At 40.7% G+C, this 20,116-nt stretch overlaps 2 protein-coding genes across 13 annotated transcripts in view; one reads left to right on the top strand and one right to left on the bottom strand.

Moving 5' to 3' along the window:
- LOC309664475 (uncharacterized protein) overlaps positions 1–20,116 on the bottom strand; it is a 125,039-nt gene that overhangs the window by 39,226 nt on the left and 65,697 nt on the right. For 4 of the 10 annotated variants that reach the window (XR_014265778.1, XR_014265780.1, XM_082469988.1 and 1 more), the window contains one exon: positions 6,548–6,892. The exons of 2 other annotated variants lie outside the window; for them this stretch is intronic. Coding sequence is in view for 2 of the 8 variants with exons in the window: in XM_082469990.1 (XP_082326116.1) it covers positions 6,840–6,892 (53 nt within the window). In the remaining 6 variants the exon portion in view is untranslated. Of the gene's footprint in view, positions 1–1,770; positions 6,893–9,997; positions 10,175–16,296; positions 16,764–20,116 lie in introns of those variants that run through there. 4 more of the 10 variants (XR_014265779.1, XR_014265781.1, XR_014265776.1 and 1 more) reach the window with 3 other exon arrangements.
- The window catches only part of RASEF (RAS and EF-hand domain containing), a 124,247-nt gene that overhangs the window by 56,826 nt on the left and 47,305 nt on the right, over positions 1–20,116 (top strand). For 2 of the 3 annotated variants that reach the window (XM_082469641.1, XM_082469639.1), the window contains 4 exons: positions 9,034–9,180; positions 12,509–12,599; positions 16,195–16,290; positions 19,998–20,075. In XM_082469641.1, coding sequence (XP_082325767.1) covers positions 9,152–9,180; positions 12,509–12,599; positions 16,195–16,290; positions 19,998–20,075 — 294 coding nt within the window. In that variant the 5' untranslated portion in view covers positions 9,034–9,151. The remainder of the gene's footprint in view (positions 1–9,033; positions 9,181–12,508; positions 12,600–16,194; positions 16,291–19,997; positions 20,076–20,116) is intronic. The other variant, XM_082469640.1, reaches the window with a different exon arrangement.

Below are 20,116 nucleotides of genomic sequence, written 5' to 3'. Positions count from 1 at the left end.
AGAGTCAGGAAAGGAGAGATGGGTTTATCACTGATTGTCTTCTGATTTAGCAGCACATTAGTGAGAAGTCTTTTCACTGCACAAATGTCTCACGCTACCAGGTGAACGCTGAAGGTAAAAAGCGCACATCCACTAACTCACCCTGGCTTATTTTAATGCAGCTGTTAACTTTAATGCTTAAAAAAACCTTTAAAGTATAGTTAGTACACGGTTTAATAACAGTTACTACCTGTTAATGCAACTTTTTGATTACAGAAAAGGGGAAATTCTGGATAAATGCTCAAGGACAACAGGCTTAAATTGGAATTGTTCCTGGCAAACCTGGGAAGGTGACAGATGTCGTCTGAAGGGAAAATTTAGCATAGAAACTGATATGGCACTCTTTATTTTCTCCCCAACCCCTATCTTTCCTGCCAAAATAGAAATTTTCAGTGAAAAATAACTATAATACACATAGTTGCACTAACATTACTAGATTATGCCTACATTTAACTTGACTCAAGGTAAATTGATAAAAGAGAAATATTGAGAGAGTGAATGTGCATTATAAGATAAGAACTCTGAAATAAAGACACATATTCCCACATATACCTGCCCACTGTCTACATATATAAGCACATTGATAATGTGATGCCCATAAATGAAAATTTGATATGGACCTAGGGACAGGGTGAGAGCAAAGGCCTGTGTTCCTGGGTACAGAAGGGTTAGGTCTGCATTGCCCCATCCCCATTCCTGTGCTTAGGGCCTTATGCTAATACACTATAACAGGGATCAAGGTAAGGCCCATTTGGCCCTCTGCCTGTTTGTGTAAATAGTTTTATTGGAGCACAACCAAGCTCATTCGTTGATTGTTGTCTATGGCTGCTTTCATGCTACAATGGCAGAGTTAAGTCGTTACAACAGAGGTGGTAAATATTTTATATCTGGTGCTTTAAAGAAAAGGTTTACTGACCCCTGGACTATATAAGCTTTGCACACTGACCTCGAGCGTGACCCAACTCTCACTTTTCAGTTTCCCCTGCACTGGCCCCATAAGACAACATTTCAGTCCAAGGGGCTTCCACACCACACGGCTTTCTTCCTTTCAGCCCTTTTCCAATACACAACATAGAAGCAGACAGGAGATAACCACCTACTTCTCTCCAACTCATTTGGGTAGAGGAGTCAAGAGGAAGCGTGACAATGGCTAATGTTTATCAATTACCTACAGCATGCCTTGCAGTGTTGTCTGTGCTCCAGTTGGGTTAATCCTCATGTTTCGTGGTAGGTTCAAGTACTATACCCACTTTATAACTGAGGAAACTGGAGCTCAAGAGGGTGAGTGTTATGCCGTGGGTCACAAGGCCAGGATGTGCTGAGGAAGCATGTGAATTTAGCCAGGCCATTACACTTACCCCGTGCGCTCCTCCTTCCTGACTTCAGGAGCCCTCAGCTGTTTCGAGTGTGCCGTCCTTAAACCTTCAGCACGGTGCCTCTTGCTGGCTCTGTCTTCCTCCCCCATTGGCAAACTCCCAGTAACTAAATTTCAGTGATTTTTAAAGAGGAAGCAATTTGCAATTTGAAATGTTTCTAGACTTTGCATAAATCTAGTTAACATGCTCACCTGCCAGGAAGTTTCCATTTTAAAACCTTTTGGGAAATGTTTCCCAAATAAGTACTTAGGCAAGTAAAATATTTTTTCAGGGTGACGTGAATCCAGGAGGAATTTTACCCGCAGGAGATGTATTCGGGCTGGGGGTCCTGGAGTAGGCAACAGTGGTTGAATACCTGAACTAGATCATCCTCTGACTCAGCAGCAGCAAAACAGCTGAGAAAAGCCGAGGCCACTGGACTGGTTGTGTTTCCCAGTCTGTGGGGTAGTGGGACCAGGTTGAGTAAACCATCGTTTGTTTTCTCTAGAAGGGAGAGCCAGATCACCATTCTGTGACTGAGTTAATGAAGAGCAAAACCTGTTGTGAGAAAACAGACTGGAATCACTTCCAGTTACAGGCGGCCAGTGTGAGGCTGTTAGTGGGCAGAGGTACATCCTGTCTGGAAAGCAAGACTTGAATCGCCGAAAGAGAACTGATGCTGCCCTGTTCTAGCAGCACAGCTGGATTCTGGCTGTTGGAATTTATTTTCCAGTCAGTTGGAGTTTATTCTGAAAGTATGTGTACTATGGAATAAGAGCACATTTTGAAATCATTCATTTTCACTTACCTTGTAAGGGGGGAAGAGGCTAAGCCTTTCCCCCTCAACTGACTAAATGACAGTATGGCTTGTTCAGGGCAGCCAAAAAGATCAGTTGGTGTCACCTGAATAGGAATATACTCATTATCCTTATTCCCAAAGAGAAATGAACTATCAGATTTTAAAAAGACTTTATTTTTTTAGAGCAATTTTAAGTTCACAGCAAAATTAAGAGGAAGGTACAGAGATTTCCCATACACCCCCTGCCCCCACACATGCACAGCCTCCCCATTATCAACAACTCCCACCAGAGTGGTACATTTGTTGCAATTGATGGACCTATATTTTCACATCATCACCCCAATTCCTTACTTTACGTTAGAGTTCACTCTTGCTGTTGTACATTCTGTGGATTTGGACAAACGTACAGTGATATGTAGCCATCATTATAGTATCATACGAAGTATTTCACTGCCTTAAAAATCCTCTGTGCTCCGCCTCTTCATCCCTCCCCTCCAACCACCAGCAACCAATGATACTTTTACTGTCTCCAAGTTTTTCCCTTTCCAGAATGTAGTTGGAATCATAAAGTATGTAGTCTTTTCAGATTGGCTTCTTTTTCTTAGTAATATGCATTTAAAGTTCCTCCATGCCTTTTCATGGCTTGGTAGCGTATTTCTTTCTAGTGCTGAAAAATACTCCATTGTCTGGATGCTGAATAATATTCCATTGTCTGGATGTACCACAGTTTATTAAAATCCATTCCCCTACTAAGGGACATCTTGGTCACTTCCAAGTTTTGGCAATTATGAATAAATCTGTTATAAACATCTGTGTGGACATAAGTTTTCATCTCCTTTGGGCAAATACCAAGGAACACAATTGCTGGATCATATGGTAAAAGAATGCTTAGTTTTATTAAAATTTGCCAAACTGTCTTCAAAGTGGCTTTACTATTTTGCATGCCCAGTAGCAATGAATGAGAGTTCCTGTCGCTCCACATCCTCAATAGCATTTAGTGTTGTCAGTGATCTGGATTTTCGCCATTGTAATAGGTGTGTAGTGATAGTTTGTTGTTGTTTTAATTTGTATTTCCCTGATGACATATGATGTAGAGTATCTTTTGTCATTAATTTTTATTGGAGTATAGTTGCTTTTTTTATTAATTTTTATAGAGTATCTTTTTTATGCTTACTTGACATCTGTATATCTTCTTTGGTGAGGTGTCAGTTAAGGTCTTCGACCAATTTTGTAATCAGGTTGTTTTTCTTATTGTTAAGTTTTAAGAGTTCTTTTTATATTTTGGATAACAGTCCTTTATCAGATGTGTCTTTTGCAAATATTTTCTCCCAGTCTATGGCTTATCCTCTCATTCTCTTGACATTGTCTTTTGCAGAGCAGTTTTTAATTTTAATGAAGACTAGGTTATCGATTATGTCTTTCATGGATCACGCCTTTGGTGTTGTATCTAATATGGCATCGCCCTATCTGAGGCCATCTAGGTTTTCTCCTAGGCTTATCTTCTAGGAGTATGATAACTTTGCATTTTACATTCAGATCTGTGATCCACTTTGAGTTAGTTTTTATGAAGGGTGTAAGATCTGTGTCTAGGTTCATTATTTTGCATGTGGATGTCCAGTTGTACCAGCACCATTTGTTGAAAGACTGTCTTTGCTTCATTGTGTTGTCCTTGCTCCTTTGTCAAAGTTCAGCTGACTATATTTATGTAGGTCTATTTCTGGGCTCTCTATTCTGTTTCACTGATCTGTCTATATGATAAGATTTTAGTTGTCTATAATTTTACACATTCTATAATAAAGGAAAGTAGAAGCTAGTGAAAAGTCCTGAAGTCCCACATTTCTGGATTAAATTACAGTAGACTTAGATTTACCTTCCTATCTGCAAACCTGTTTCAAAATCCTTCGCTTAATTCTCTGCTTCAGCCAAAACTTTGAGAAGTTGAGAATGGTTAAGATGTACACTTGATCATGTTGTCTCTTCCTTTAAACCTTCCAGCACCTTACCACCCTCTCAGAATAACTGCCCCTCTCCCATGTCTTTACCGTGCTTTCAGGCTCTGTGCAGTCACCTGGCTCTTGCTAACTTCTCCCCCAATCTGATGCTGCTGGTCCCTCCCCCACTCTAAGCCCTTCAGCCTCACCAGCTTCTTCCATTTACAGGAACTGCTGCCAGCCCCTCCCCTGCCCCCAAACCCCTCAACCTATGGTTATTGGTTCCTGGAACAGGCCACCCCCACCCCACTTCTGCCTAGTTGGCATCTACTCATCTTTCAGGTCATCATACTGCAAGGCTTGGTCATGTTCACCTGCTCTATGCTATCAGAGCATCTTGTACTTAATCTGCATGGTGAGCCTAATGAGGGAAGGTACTCAGTATGTTTCTTAGCATTTTATTTCCAGGATCTAACATAGTGCCCTTTGGATTGCCTGGATATTTAATTTCCCGTGCTCAGATGTTAGGGTCATAGCGTCAGTTTTCTTCCAGCCATCCCTAGTGTAGGATGATGTAGACATTGGCATTGAATACTGTTTGTTTTTGTCCATAGAGAACCATTTAGGGTTTTAGATCTATGTAACTTACAGTTTGAATAAATTGGTTAGCTCTCTATTTCAGTGCTTAAAGCAGCAAGCCTTTGAATCTAAGGGCCAATTTTCCTACCAACCTTACTGGGTCACTGTGTTCTTTAGCCTGGAATGATGTTGTCTGCACTTGACTATTTCCCAGGGGTGTCCTGAGACCAGAGGTGTCCAGGCATTCTAAATACTGGCCTTACTACATTACAAATGCATAAACATAGATAAATATGTGCTCTTCTAAGTAAAATGTAAATCTTATGGAAGTGTGTGACATTTAAAATTTTTACCAATCTTAATTATATCTATTTTTTTCCTCCTAAATTCGGATAATTTATCTCTCAGCTTCAGTGGGAATATTTGCAATTTACAATGCTTATTTCCCAGGGATCATTTTAAAATTTTAAGTTGTGAATTTTTCATCAGCAGTTTGCCATTATCACTGTCTTTCATACAAACTGTCCTGTAATTTATTGAACAAAAAGATGAAAAGGCTCAGATCTTAAACATCTAAAACCAGTTGGTAACCCAGGGTGTGTCTTTCTCATTTCATTTGATCTCTTTCCTTAAGATATAAATTAGATTATTCTTAGCGTGAGTGGCTCTCTCCGAACAGAAGCAGAGACTGTTTTTCATCTTGGCTGACTAACGTGCATGACCTGACCCTTAATCTTTACCCAGGATTTGTCTAGTACACCTGTAAACAGGTTTGCATGGTATTTGTGAATCCAAGCATAGTTGTCTTATATGAGGCCCTGGACTTAATTAAGTCTTGTCACTACCGGGCACCCTTTTTAGCACCCAGAGGCACCACCCTGGCTGAGGGTCAGGAGAAAACAGAGCTGTGTATGCAGCATTGTGTGGTCTGCTTGTTTAACCTTTGACGTCAGGAGCAAGGACACTGGGAGAGACCCGTGACTCCTGTAGTCTCAGGAGCAGAACAAAAAGACTGTCTTGGTACCAAGTAATGGCACCCAGTCTGTTGAGCTGAAGAATCCGTAGGTGTTTAGCTGCCTGTACAGGGCACAGCATTTAAATCTTACACAGAGGGACCCCGTATTATCTTGTTAAGATAAAGTATTTTTTGTTTTTGTTTTGTTTTTTGCATCAGGTGTGAAAATCGCCAAGTGCACTGCATTGCAGTCTCTAGGCATAATCCAGATGGTTCTCTAGTTTCACAGATAAGTTTCACAGAATGAACCAAGCAGACAAAAGGAGGGGGAGAAGGGAGTGTGCCTCACTGTGTACGGTAGTGCTTTCCCCAAATAGCTTTAGGTAAGTAAGAATTGATCAGATTATCTCATCTTAATCTTAGTTGTGCCTTCATTCGTTAAAGGAGTCCCTTTGTAATGTAGATGGTGCTTGTAGCAATAATACCTATCCTCTAAAATAATTTTCAAAAAATCTTGGTACATCAAAGTTTTTTAAATGGAGACATGCACTTGGGACCCCTGAAAAGCAAATTAGCACTTACTTTTGGTATGAAGAGCTAGTTCCTCTGGAGCTAGATGGGCTGAATTGGAATCCTAGCTCCGATACCAGAATGATACTTACCTCTCTTGACCTCAGTTTCCTCTGTGGTAAAGAGGATACTAGTGATAACTTCTTCATAAGGCTGTTGTCAGGATTAAGTGAATAGTACACTTAAAAGCTGAGATCACTGCTGGGACTGCATATGTAAGGTGCTTAATAAATGTCTGCTTCACTATATGAATGCTTCAGAATAGTCTTTTATTCCCTTGAAAGAGAATGGATGGTGGCAGTAAAGACTCACCCTGGTCTTAGGAGTTTTATTATTTATTTAATATGAAGCTATCAAGGAAGGAGGTAAGAAAGTAATTTAATCTGGAAGGTGATGATTTAAAAAAACAAATTAGGAAAGTATGACGCTAACTTTTTAAGTTCAAGTTGACTTTTACAAAGAACTTCCAAGCCTTAGGCTCTACAAAATACAAACATTTCTTTCTCTCATATTGGGAAGATTGATGCGGTCAGGCATCCTTCCCGAGCAGTTTCCCTCCGTGTGGTGATCCAAACATATTTCATCGCATGGTTTCGCCATATTGGAGTTTTTCACTTCAGCCATGAGGATGAGGAAATGAGGAGGGAGGCAGAGAAGGAGAGGGCTGGGGGGAGAGGGGAGAAAGAGAGAGAGAGAAATAGATATGAGAGAGGGATAATGAGAATGCATAAGAGCTGAGGATCTTACAAAGGATTTTAGGGGCCAAACATGGAAGTGACAAAAACATCATTTCTGCTCCCATTCCATTGGCCACAACTAGTCACATGGCTCCAGCCTACCTGCCCGGGGTTCTGAGGAGTCAGTTCTCCCCTGTGTGCCCTATAAAAAGAAGCAGGCGTAGATGAGTATCCAGCTAGTCTCTGACACAACAGTTAACCATGTAACTTATTTCCTGCCAGTGGCAGACATTTTCTATAATTAATCCATTTGTACACTTCACTGTAAACTATTCCTGAAATTCTGTGTAATACCAGGACCAGCAAAGGACTCAAGAGAATTTGCAATCATTATGTTCCTTTCTTATTTTAGAAATTTTCAGAAATTCAGGGAATTTTCGGAGACATCTACTTCTGAACATTTTATTGCTGTGCAGGTAGCCAAGAAACAAGGACTCTTGGTGACAGTATCTTAATGGCCATCCTTGACAGGCAGGTCCCTATTAACGAGAAAGTTTTTATGCTTCGTATACCGCTGATGGTCAGTAAATGACAAAAGGCAAGGAAGTTAATGATCCTGTTGTACGTTGAAATTACATGGGACGATGTAAGAGTAGAGATTTTTTTTTTTTTTTTTTTTTTTTGCTCCTCTTTAATAAATATGGCTCACTACCGTAGCCAATATTTGTACTCAGCTCTGACAGGAAGGATGATGGCAACTTTCTGTGTCTTATATCACCAAATAAAGTGACTTATTCCTGCAGGTTTATTAATAATATTTCAGTTGAGCAGTTCTTTTCAATCATAATTGGCCTCTGCACACATCGAGCAGTTTATTTTTAAGATAAAAGCTGGGAGAGTTTATAGCTCCGTGGACACACCTCAGGGCCATGCCTAAATAAGCTTTGGGTTAATATATACCTTACATTTTGAAGTGTTTCATAGCTCTGTGTAATGATTTTGAATCCCATTTCTTCTGCCAACGTTCAGATGTTTAACACCACTGGGAAGCAATATAATGTAATGGTTGACCGTGTGATCTGCAGTATCAGACTGAGTTTGAATCCCAATTCTGCCACTCAGTCACTGTGTGACCTTGGAAATTTTCACTGTTTGCTATGGTTGCCTAGGTACTTCTGATAACGAATATCAGACTGGGTGGCTTAAACAACAGAGATTTATTTTCTCACAATTCTGGAGGCTGGAAGTTTGAGATCAAGGTAGTGGCAGGGCTGGAGGTGAGAGCCTCTCTTCCTGGCTTGTCAACGGCGGTCTGACTGTGTCTTCACATGGCCTTGTCTCTGTATCACTCAGAACATCAGCTCCCAAACTTGAGTCAAGGACACCACCAGCCTCACTGACTCACTCCTTTATCCCCTAGCAGAACAGCTGCCCAGTCTTACCAGGTTTTCTTTTGAAATGACTCTGAAATATTTGTCTTTTACAAATGTTAATAATAACAAGTATGAGGATTCTCACATATAAATATAATATATATGAAATAATTTTTATATATTTCTGACTATAAAATAGTCAGAAAAAAACTGACTATAAAATAATAGGTATATGTACTTTTATGATCATAAAGTCTGAAGTATGTCTTATAGGGACTGGTGGAACATATTATTAAGTAATTAGTTTGCTACCTACCTTTTTTTCTGTAAATCTATTCAACTTTCTGTGAAAGAAAAAAAACCCAGCAGTGACAAAAAAATCCTTCCCTATCAATCCTCCCCTGTGCATGTCCACTGCCCTCACTGGCCTCCATCTTCTAATATTAAATCATCACATTGTACACCTTAAAAAATCACGCTGTACGACCTAAATATGCACAATTTTTATTTGTCAGTCATATCTCAGTAAAGCTGGGGAAAAAAATGAAGTTGCTGTTCCACTGTTAAAAATATAATAATAATATGAAGAATATAGTGCGATAGCATCTCTGACTGCTATCTTCCCTCCATTCTGGTCATTCTATTGTTACATTTTTCTTCCTTGGTTCTTATGTGTCTCTTTCCTAAAAAATATTCTGAAATTTTGACTTTTTTTACTCGGTTTTATTTAATTTTTAATCTAATTTTTTTGGCAGAAAAGAGCAAGTTAGTACCTTGTATCAAAACATCAACCTCGTGGAGCCAAGACTAATTCAGCCATATGAACATGTTATAAAGAACTTTATCCGTGAGATCAAACTTCAAAGCACAGAAATGGAAAACCTGGCCATTGCGGTGAAGAGGTATTGTAGTCTTTCCTGTCTAAGTGGCAGAAGGGGTCCTTTAACTGGCTCTCTGACCAAGTGGCACAAAGACGGAACTGCATTATCATAAGGTATGGGGGGGACGACCCGAACCTGAGGAATCTGGAGCTTTCTAAACTAAGCCAGCATGAGGGAAGCTGAGTCAGACAGTACTTCGTAGGGTCAGCCAGCAATCCATCAGCAGGTCCCCATGATCCTACCATATAAACCCTTCAAGCCCTGGGATTCCACATAGAACAGTTAGTTCAAAGAGATTCGTTATCTTATATCCAGCCACTTGAAACATACAGGATACTTTTCATCCAGAGAGGCAGGCGGACTCCATTTGAAGCCTGGCCTTGTCACTGACAGAAGAGTGACTTTGGGCAGGTTACTGAATCTCCCTGAGTCTCAGCTTCTGCATCTGCAAAATGAGGCTGTAAATATTCACATCCTCGGGGTGTGGCGACCTCATGGTGAGGCTTGGGTGAAGCCCTGGGCACTGGGCCTACCACATGGTAGGTGCTCAGCAGTGTTTCTCTCCCTCTCTCTAACCCTCCTCACCAGCTTGACCTGAAAGCCTAAAAACCGTTGAACCCTTACTCTCGTACGGTTTATATAAGCCACAGCTGGCTTACATAGGACAGCTTATTGGTTTTAACAGCAACCCAGTGCCAAAAAAGAATTTATATGTGTTGCAATCCAAACATCAGCCTCTTTGTTCCCTGGAAGACCACACTCCTTTGGCATATATTGGGAGAGAGGGCATTTTGTTTGTCACAGTTCCTGGGCGTTCTGCCCCACAGATGCTCCTCACCTCCATGTGCTCTGCCACCAGCAGCTCCCAGTGTGCTGTGCACCACACTGGTCTCTGCCCAGAACTTGTAAACGGCCCCTTTCATAGGATGTCCCCCATTTGCGTGGGGGCAGGCGAAGGCTGTTCCTCTCTCTTTATTCTTTCCCTCCACATGATGATAAAACTATCTAGCTGACCCTGTGAGGTAATTAAAATATAGAAGAGAAAATGTTTTAAAACACTGATGCTAAATAGGACTGTTTTTATAGTCCTAGAATCATACAAGAGTTGAACTATTCACAGGGGCTTTTTAAGTGAACATTTTCAGTTCCTGACTCCGATCTTTTCCCTCAAGTTTGCCTGCTAGAGGCTTTCAGTGGGATCACAGGGCGGTCCTCAGATCATCAATTTCTGTAGAGCATTCTGGGGTGTGGATCAGAGCCCCAGATTTGGCCTCCTTTGAGGGGTGACCAGCAGACACACATACTGAGTTTGTAAAGAGTCCAGTGAATATCTGTGAAAACACACTAACTCCCCTGTACACACACAGGTGCGTATACACAGACCCACACACAGATACACGGGACACACACACACATACACACACACATTCACACATAACCTCTAAGTATAGTACTGTGTAAGCCCATGAGGGAAACAAGAATGGCATTCTCTTCCCTCTGCTCTCATTCCCAGCGGGGCTGCTCTCTGCTGTGGACGGAGTGCGTCACGTGATGTGGAGCTGGTGGTGCTTCTCTCCTCCCAGCTTCTGTGCTCTGTGGGTGGGATCCGAAGTCGGGCTCCATCCTAAGCCCAAGGCCTCCTAAAGGCTGCTCTCTGAGCTGGCAGAGACCTTGCCGAGGTGTTTAAGTGACTACTGTAAATATTCCCTTACATCCTTAACTAAGGACCATGCGTCCCCACCTCTGTTTTTGGTTAGGGGAGGGCCTCAGTCTTTTTGCTCAGCACTTGCACCTGAAGAAGGGGTTCCCAGTGTCCTGGTAGGAGCCCTGGACTAAGGTTAAAGTGGACATTCCCAACATGGTAGACGCTTTACTGGGAATTGGGAATTGGCTGGGGCAAACAGTGTGTCATTATAGACTACCCTGATTTACACCCCCACCAAAAATAAAAAAGAAAGAAAAAAGAGTTGTTCAGAAGTGAAAAAGGCAGAAGGAACTCATTCGGGAGAAGTCCCAGATGCCCAGATGTTTGGGACTGGATGTCTAGAAGGAATGGCTGGAAAAAAATGTTCATAACAAAAGGAGAAATGGATGTGTGGCTTAGCTATTCCCAGCCCCAGAGTTGACCACAAAACCCCGAAAGTTGCTGTGGAGATACATAATGCCTAGATTTCAAACATCAAGTGTTTGTAAACAAACTAGAACTAACTGACTGTCCAAACTTGGTTAACATAACCTCGGGCAGGCTGTAAGGTGAAGAGGAAGTACACAGGAGCAGAAAATAGTGATAAGTCACTCAGAATTTTACTGCCGCGTCTTCCCTCCACCCATCAATGCTTGTTTGGAAGCTCATGTAGAAATTAAATTAATGCATGAACAAATTGTGTTGGGAGGGAGTAAATAAGTTGAAAGCAGGTAGGATGGTATAGCAGAAGCTATCAGACTGGAAGACAGAGGCCTTCTACTGAGGTCCTGTTTCTACTTTTATTAACACCATGTCATTGGGCCAAGTAAACTGACTCTAAATCTCACGGTGGCTGCTTTCAAGTCACTTACAATCTAGTTGAGTAGGCAACACATATGCATGTGAAAATTTAGATAATTGGACACAGAGCTGAGAGAGAACAAAAAATAAATTTTTTAGGGCTTAATCTGAAGCTTCAATCATTGTAAAGTGACAGGTGTCTCCATACTAGACAACTGCTAAATAAAACTATCTGGGTATCTTCTCAACGAAATTTTCTCATTTCTAACTTTTTGGCAGATCAGTGTTCTCTGCCTCCACAGAAATATGATTTATTGATTGTATTAATAAAAGAAACAGGAATTTTCTAAAGGGCAACTATATCTACATTCTAGAACTTTAGGGAACCAATCAGAAATAATTTTTGAGATCTCTTCTTTTATTCCCTTCTAACTATAGCATTTAGCATTGTGTGTTTCGTATGCTAAAATTTCAGAATTGTATCTAACCATCTCTTTGCCATGGAGTTCTTTTCTTGTCTGGGATTGTAGCTCAGTCATCGCAGCAAAAAAGGTTTTCAGAGTTTATTGAGAGCCTCCCAGCAATATGGTATCTTTCTCTGTTCTTTGCTACAATCTAGTTTAATACCATGTAATCTACTCTATTCCACTTATTTAATATCTAGTTTTAATGTCCCTTTACACCCAACTGATCGAATTGCCAACATCATTTTATCATGTGGAAGGAACAGGGAATATTATTTTAAATGGTATGTTTCTCCTCATCTGTAAAATAGAGAGCTTGAAATAGATGAGGTCAGAGTTTTCTCTTCATGTTACAAGGCCAAGAGTATAATGAAAAGGTGTGCATCCTCTTAAATTTCAGAGCCCAGGACAAGGCAGCCATGCAGTTGAGTGAATTGGAAGAGGAAATGGATCAGAGGATTCAGGCCGCAGAACACAAGACGCGGAAAGACGTGAGTCTGTGGGATGGCCCCTCCGTGCGACGAATCCTCAGAGCACCTTTTATGGACAGGGCACCGGGCATCCTCTGGGTGCAGCAAGTCCAGACTGCCACAGGCGCTCTCAACAAGGGCATTGTTAGTGCTGGTGGTTTTGTGTGGGGGGGGGGGGGCGGGTAGAGTAAGGAGAGAGGGAGAGAGAGACAGTAAGTAAGTAATCAAATAAAGTGGCTAATTTCAGATGGCAGCGAGCACAGTAAAGAAACGGCATGTGTGATAGACAGGCTGCTTCGGGTTGGGAGGTCAGAGGCCTCTTTGAAGAGGGGACAGGAGAGCTGAGGCCTGAAGGAGAAGGCAGAGCCCGCCTTCGTAAAGGATGGTGGCTCCACCCTTAATACCACTGTCTTGCTGCCCACGTCCACCGCTACTTTAAATCTAGATTACAATGAAGTTAAAATGCTCTCTGCAAATTTTAGTGTTGTTTTACAATGGGACATACTTTTACTCATCAATATAGGAACTCTCATAGTTGAAAGTTGGGTGCTACCTTCAGTGATTTCCATAGGAGAAATAATTATCTTTTTCCCTTATGAAATATATTTGGGTGATTGATGTTTACTGAAAACAGAAAATAGACATATTTCTTTGAGTAGCTAACATCAGGTTGAACATTCCCTTTTTTTCTATTCATTTTCCCCATTAACTCTGAGAGGCAGAAAATTGAGTGAGAAGGGCCTGGGTGTTGGCATCCAATAGACCTTAGTTTGCCTCCTGGCTCTGCCCCATCTCAGTTAAGTGGCACTGGAAAAATAACATAACCTCTGAGCCTTTGTTGTTCCAACTTTAGATGGGATAATGCCACCTACCTGCTTTAAGGAGGGTCGAGCCTGGTGATCTGTATGCGTGCCTAGCGCAGTGCCTGAGGTATGGTAGGGGCACCGTGGCCATTGCTGTTCTGCTCTTTTCCGGTGCTCTGCGTACCTTGAGTCCTTTCAGATTCTTCACCTTCAATTGCTTTACCACATGTGTGCCTTTGGGTCTCTTGGTTGTCTTATCTCTTAATAACACACTTAATAACTGTTTGGAAGTCATGTTCACAGAGTGAATGGCTCAAAGTCCATGGTCCAGCTTTATTGCAATGATTATCCCATTCTTTTGTTAGCGCTTTATTTCTTCTAGTCTAGAAACAGTAACATCCTATTTTTTTCTGCCTTTTTCCCTCTCCATCCATTTAATCTGTGCATTCATTCATTCATCACACACTTATCAAGCATATGTGTTATTCTGTCATCAAATCTCTGCCTCTTCCAGCTAAGCACTTCCCAAACTGGTTGTTGGTGATGGACACCTGACGATGGCCCTACCCCTTATCACTTCATGTTTTGTTAATTATACCATCTTCCTCAGTTTCCTTGGCTCTGGTACAGGGGTGGTGAACACATGGCATCTTTCTCTGTTCCACAGTGATGGCATAAGTGGCTGGTGAGTCACTGCACAGATGTGGTCTCTGAAACCTCAGCACACTGCTGCCAATGGAGCAGCTTTGGCCCTGGGATGACACCTATGTGCCAGTCTGCCCCAGTCTCCTGGTCTCTCTGGAATAACACATCCACGCTGACTGAAGATTTTCCCTAACCCACCTCCACTAAGCGTGGCTCACCTTGGCTCCCCACACACAGTTCTTCACCCCGCAGCTCTGGCCTGGCTCATTGCCCTGCTCTCACTCCAGCTGTTTATTTTGCCTTGATAACTCCTCTCCACTTTCCTAAATTTTGCAAAGATCAGAGAAAGTCTCCCCTTCTCCCCAGTGCCCTCCCCTAGTCCTCTAGCCACGTTCACCTCTTCCTGACCTTGACTCCTCTTGCACATATAGTGTTTATCCCATTGTTTCAGTTAGGGTTTTAAAAATATATTGTAACAGCTTTATTGAGGTATAATGGGCATGCAATAAACTGTACCTACTCAAAGTGTAGAATATGATAAGATTGGAAATGTGTATATACCGAGAAACCATCACCACAATCAAGATAAAGGTACGTTCACATACTGTTGGTTTCCATGCCCCTGTGTCATGCCATCCTTCTTTGCCCCTCCTTGTCAGGCAACCATTTTACGTCTTCTTTGGTGAAGCGTCTGTTAAAATCTTTTGCTCACTTTTAAAACTAGGTTGTTTGTTTTCTTATTATTGAGTTTTGGGAGTCCTTTATATATTCTGATCTATAAATATTTCCTCCCAGGCTGTGACTTATCTTTTCATTCTCCTAACAGTGTCTTTTAAAGAGTAGAAATTTTTTATTTTTATGAAGTCCAATGCATCAGTTTTTTCTTTCATGGATATGTTTTTGATATTTAAGAAATCCCTGCGTAACCCAAGGTTGCAAAGATTTTCTCCTGTGTTTTTTCTATAAGTTTTATTGTTTTAGATTTCACATTTAGGATCTATTTTGTAAGGTATGGATCAAAGTTCATATTTTTTGCATATGCATATCTTATTGTTCCAGCCCATTTGTTGAAAATACTATCTGTTCTCTGCTGAATTGCCTTTGCACTTTGTCCAAAATCAGTCTTCTGTATTTGTGTTGGGTTTATTTCTGGGCTCTCCGTTCTGTTCCATTGATTGATTTGCCTATCTTTATGCTGGTATTACATTGTCTTGATGATTATTGCTTTATAATGTCTTGAATTAGTTCCATAATGAGTCTAGTATTAGTTCTTCAACTTTGTTCTTTTTCAAAGTTGTGTTGGCTATTTTAGGTCCTCAATTTCCATAGAATCAGCTTGTCAATTTCAAAAACCAGCAACAACAAAAACCCAAAACCTGCTGGGGGTTTGACTGGACTTCATTGCATCTATAGATCAACTGGGGGAGATTTGGCATCTTATTAATAATGAATAATCCACAAACCTGATATATTCTCCATTTATTTAGGTCTTATTACACTCAACTCCACTGGTTATAAACTTAAAACTTTATTTGAATACAGAACATAGGATATTAAATTCCATCATGTGTTAAGAGAAAAAGGAAACTGAAAGATATTTGGGCTCATGGGAGCTGCAGCCCCTGACCTCCTGGAGTGCCCTTTTGCCATTCTCTGCACCAGGGGTGACACACATGAGAAGTACCAGCCTATGGGGCAGCACTTTGCATAGAAATTTGCAGGTGATGTGGTTTGAGTTTAGATAAGGTGTAAGCTCTTGGAAAAACAGTAAACCCATCAGGCCTTCCTGAGCCCTGATGACATGATAGGATTCAGGCAAGCACTGGGGCCCTTGATTGTGCCATAGCTTTTAATTAAACACAGCAGTATTTAATTAGCTAGTTAATTGATATGCTGCAGCCTTCTATCACAGTTGAGTAGTGGTCTTAGAGGTGTCACTCCAGGTTACGTGTGTATGTAGGTTGTGGGATTCCGCAGTTCTTTCAGTCTTGTAAGTTTCCATTCCGGAAGTGCTGGGCATCTAAAGTTTGGTTACTTCTGTTTTACCTTCTTACTATCTCTGTGTAGGAGACTTGGGGTCAGCCTTAGTTTGACACAAAATGTTTCTCACCTACAGGATTCTGAAGAACCTATTTAAATCAATAAAATCTTTTTTTTTTTTCTTTCAGGAAAAACGCAAAGCTGAAGAAGCCCTCAGTGACCTCAGGCGTCAGTATGAAACAGAAGTGGGAGATCTACAAGTGACAATAAAGAAACTCAAAAAGGTAGGTATGTGGCAGCTGGACTTTGAGGGATACTTTCAGTATCTCAATGCGTCTACATTTTTAGCAACTAAAAACACGCGGAATCATATTGAAGCAGTGGATAGATCAGATTTCAGAATCAAATTGGACTCCTTTGCAAGAATTCTTTTTAAAGGCCCATAATTTCTGTTTATAAGGGCAGCCTATCTTATGCATAGATCTAATAAATATTTCTGGTCCCTTGAACAGTTGTCCATCAAACCTCAGTTTTCTTTCCTTGGTCTTTACCAAGTGCCCTCAAGTCCCACGTGTCCAGTGGACTGTCTGCTCATGACAGCAGGGACACTGTCTTTCCTGGTCATGTAGCCCTACACTCAGCTTACTGCAAGGTATATGTATTCAGTGAATATTTATTAAATGAAATGAATATTTCTCTTCTCTGTGGAAAGTTCCAGATCTAGAGGACCGCTGATCAGCAAGAAGTGGGAGAGAACCTGTTGACATGAAAGCAGAGGTGTGATTGGTTTTGGCCTCTGCTTTATTTGGTTTCTAATGATTAGGGTCCATTTCACTCAATGGTATGCTGGTAGATGTTTAACAACAGGCTCTGGAGAGGGGAGGAAGGGAGGAGGCATTTGTATCATTTGCCGATCTTCATGGTATAAATATTCCCACCATTACTGATTTCAAGCTACCAAGTTGACATCACTGAATGCAGAGTTTGGGAAGAAATGCTTAAAATAAATAGGCTCTCGCCTGCTGATACACATTGGCTCCAGCATAATACTGGATTCACTTCCTGCATGTGGATGGTCTCCATAACTAATGGAAATAACCTTAGCTAAAATGAAAATGGGTACTTAAAAAATAATTGTCCCCGAAAGTGGCATTGTGAACTTAGGCACATCACTTTGCTTCTCTGGTTGTTCATATGATAACCTTTAATGCTCCTTCCAGTGTTTATACTGAATGAGATTAAGTGACAATTAACTGCATTTGTGGGTTACTGCAACTTACACCTCTGGAATTATTAAGAATTCTCCCCAGTATCCTTCTTGGAAAAGTATTATCAATGTCAACCTTATATCTGATTTCCAAAGGTCATTAGACCATAATACTATTCTTGTATTACAGAATTTGAATGGACCAATCCTTTGCTTAATGCTACAGTCACAGATTCTCCTAGTCACTTTCCTCAGTTATTTCCGTGTCATCCAAATCTTTAAACTAAGAGAATATTTGCAAGAGGAGACACAGAATTGTTTTTTCATATAGCATATGATGAAGACCAAATAGGCACTGAACAGTAAGAGTCAGGAGTGACGAGACCTGAGTCCTTATCAAGACTGTGCCAATTTCGGACTTCCCTGGTGGTGCAGTGGTTAAGAATCCACCTGCCAATGCAGGGGACACGGGTTTGAGCCCTGGTCCGGGAAGATCCCACATGCCGCAGAGCAACTAAACCCATGCGCCACAACTACTGAGCCTGCGCTCTAGAGCCAGCGAGCCGCAACTACTGAGCCCGCATGCCACAACTACTGAAGCCCATGCACCTAGAGCCTGTGCTCCGCAACAAGAGAAGCCACCGCAATGAGAAGCCCGCACACCGCAATGAAGAGTAGCCCCCGCTCGCCGCAACTGGAGAGAAAGCCCATGTGTAGCAACAAAGACCCAACGCAGCCAAAAATAAAAAATTTTTTTAAATTTAAAAAAGACTGTGCCAATTTCTTCTGTAACACCCGGGACAATTAGCTTCATCATTCTTTTTTTTTTTTTTTAAATAAATTTATTTATTTATTTATTTATTCATTCATTTATTTTTGGCTGCATTGGGTCTTCGTTGCTGCACGCGGGGGGCTTTCTCTAGTTGTGGCGAGCGGGGGCTCTTCATTGCGGTGCACAGGCTTCTCACTGCGGTGGCTTCTCTTGTTGCAGAACATGGGCTCTAGGTGCACGGGCTTCAGTAGTTGTGGCACACGGGCTCAGTAGTTGTGGCTCACCGGCTCTAGAGCACAGGCTCAGTAGCTGTGGCACACGGGCTTGGTTGCTCCGCGGCATGTGGGATCCTCCCGGACCAGGGATTGAACCCGTATCCCCTGCATTGGCAGGCGGACTCTTAACCACTGCGCCACCAGGGAAGTCCGGCTTCATTGTTCTGATCGTTAGCTTCTCATCTGTAAGATGGGATTAATAATAAACTGTCCTGTCTAACCATAGTGACTGACATTTTATTGACTTTGTAGCTTAGTAAGCTCTTCTTCATAATTTAAAAAAATCGAATTCTTAAACTTTCTCTGAGGAAAGTGCAAATTTCCCACTTTTACAGATGAGAACACTGAGTTCCAGGTTAAATAACTTGCACAAAGTCACTCAGCTAATAAGCAATGGGTTGTCTTTCTGTCTTTACACAGTTGGTGCTTTCTCACTTATACCAGACTTCCTGCCTGCCTGATAGGGTTGTTCTGCGAGAGAGTAAGAGATGATTTATGGGAGAGCATGTTAAAAGCTGTAAAGGAATATACAGAAGCTTACAGATTTAGTATAATCACCAGCCATTACCTTATGCCAGTGGTTCTGAGAAACTCATTATTTTCCCCACAATTTTTTTTCTCAGAAATTGGCATGATCTTAAAATCAGTGGCTCTTTCAGCTTCAGCCACTTGGAAACCTTCCACTGATGCCATCTGGCAAGATGAAGAAAGTCTGTCATCAAAGTACTTAGATTTTGATGAAATATCACATTCATTTTGATCAATGCATGCATATTCTATTAATGGACACCCACAAATCCCCACATTTCCCAAGGGATGTAAGCTATGTGTAAGAAAGACATTTTTGTTGTCCATGTTAGGGATGCTTCTGAGCCAATTTAGTCTGGTAATACTCAGTAATCAACCAGGAAGTAAAGCTCATTTGTGTATTTATATAATTTTGTGTGTGTGTCTCTAACTTCATATCATACTTAAATTTTATTGACTTAAATCATTAAATAAGCATTTTTTGACATCACCATGAAGAAAACATAGTTGATTTTTGACACCAATTATGCTCTTAAAAATCTTGGACCTCTAGTAAGAGAGTTAAAACACTCATAAGTAATTATGATATAGAATAGAACGTGTTAAATGCAGATAAAGTTTAAGAGAATATAAAGGTCCAGACTCATACGCAACATAACTGAAAAAGGGAGGACTGAGTTGCTTGATAGTTGCATGGTTTCCCCAAAACGGCTTTTCCATTGTTTCAAAGAAAAATATACACACTACTATGTATAAAATAGATAACCAACACGGACCTACTGTATAGCACAGGAAACTATACTCAGTATCTTATAATAACCTATAATGGAAGAGAATATAAAAAAAGAATATATATATATGTGTGTAATTGTACATAAGTACATATGTATAATATGTACTTTACACCTGAAACTAACACACTGTAAATCAACTATATTTCAATTAAAAAAAAAGAAAAAAAAATGTACCTTGGCAAAAAAAAAGAAAATTCATGAAATAAGAAAACCCCTTTTTTAAATGTTTAAATTATTTAAAGCAAATTTTCAAGTCCTTCTGGATTATATGTAGTTTAATGATTTATAAGGTTGTATAATGTTGAAAATTGGAGACTTCTAGAATTCCCATATCTATATGCAAATATATTCCTAAACTTAACCAAATCAATTCAAAGTGAGTTTGTAAACGCCCAACCTTTATTTGCTTTTTCAGCTAGAAGAACACTCAAAACACATAAGTCAAAAGGAAGATGTGGCTGCATTAAAAAAACAAATTTATGATTTATCAATGGTAAGAATTAACTTTTCACTTACAGTAATATATTTCCTGTT

This window comes from Balaenoptera physalus, assembly GCF_965194825.1.
Source record: "Balaenoptera physalus genome assembly, chromosome: 7".
Lineage (NCBI taxonomy): Eukaryota > Metazoa > Chordata > Mammalia > Artiodactyla > Balaenopteridae > Balaenoptera > Balaenoptera physalus.
Note: the sequence above shows the minus strand (reverse complement) of the source record. Positions and strands in the feature narration are given on the sequence as shown.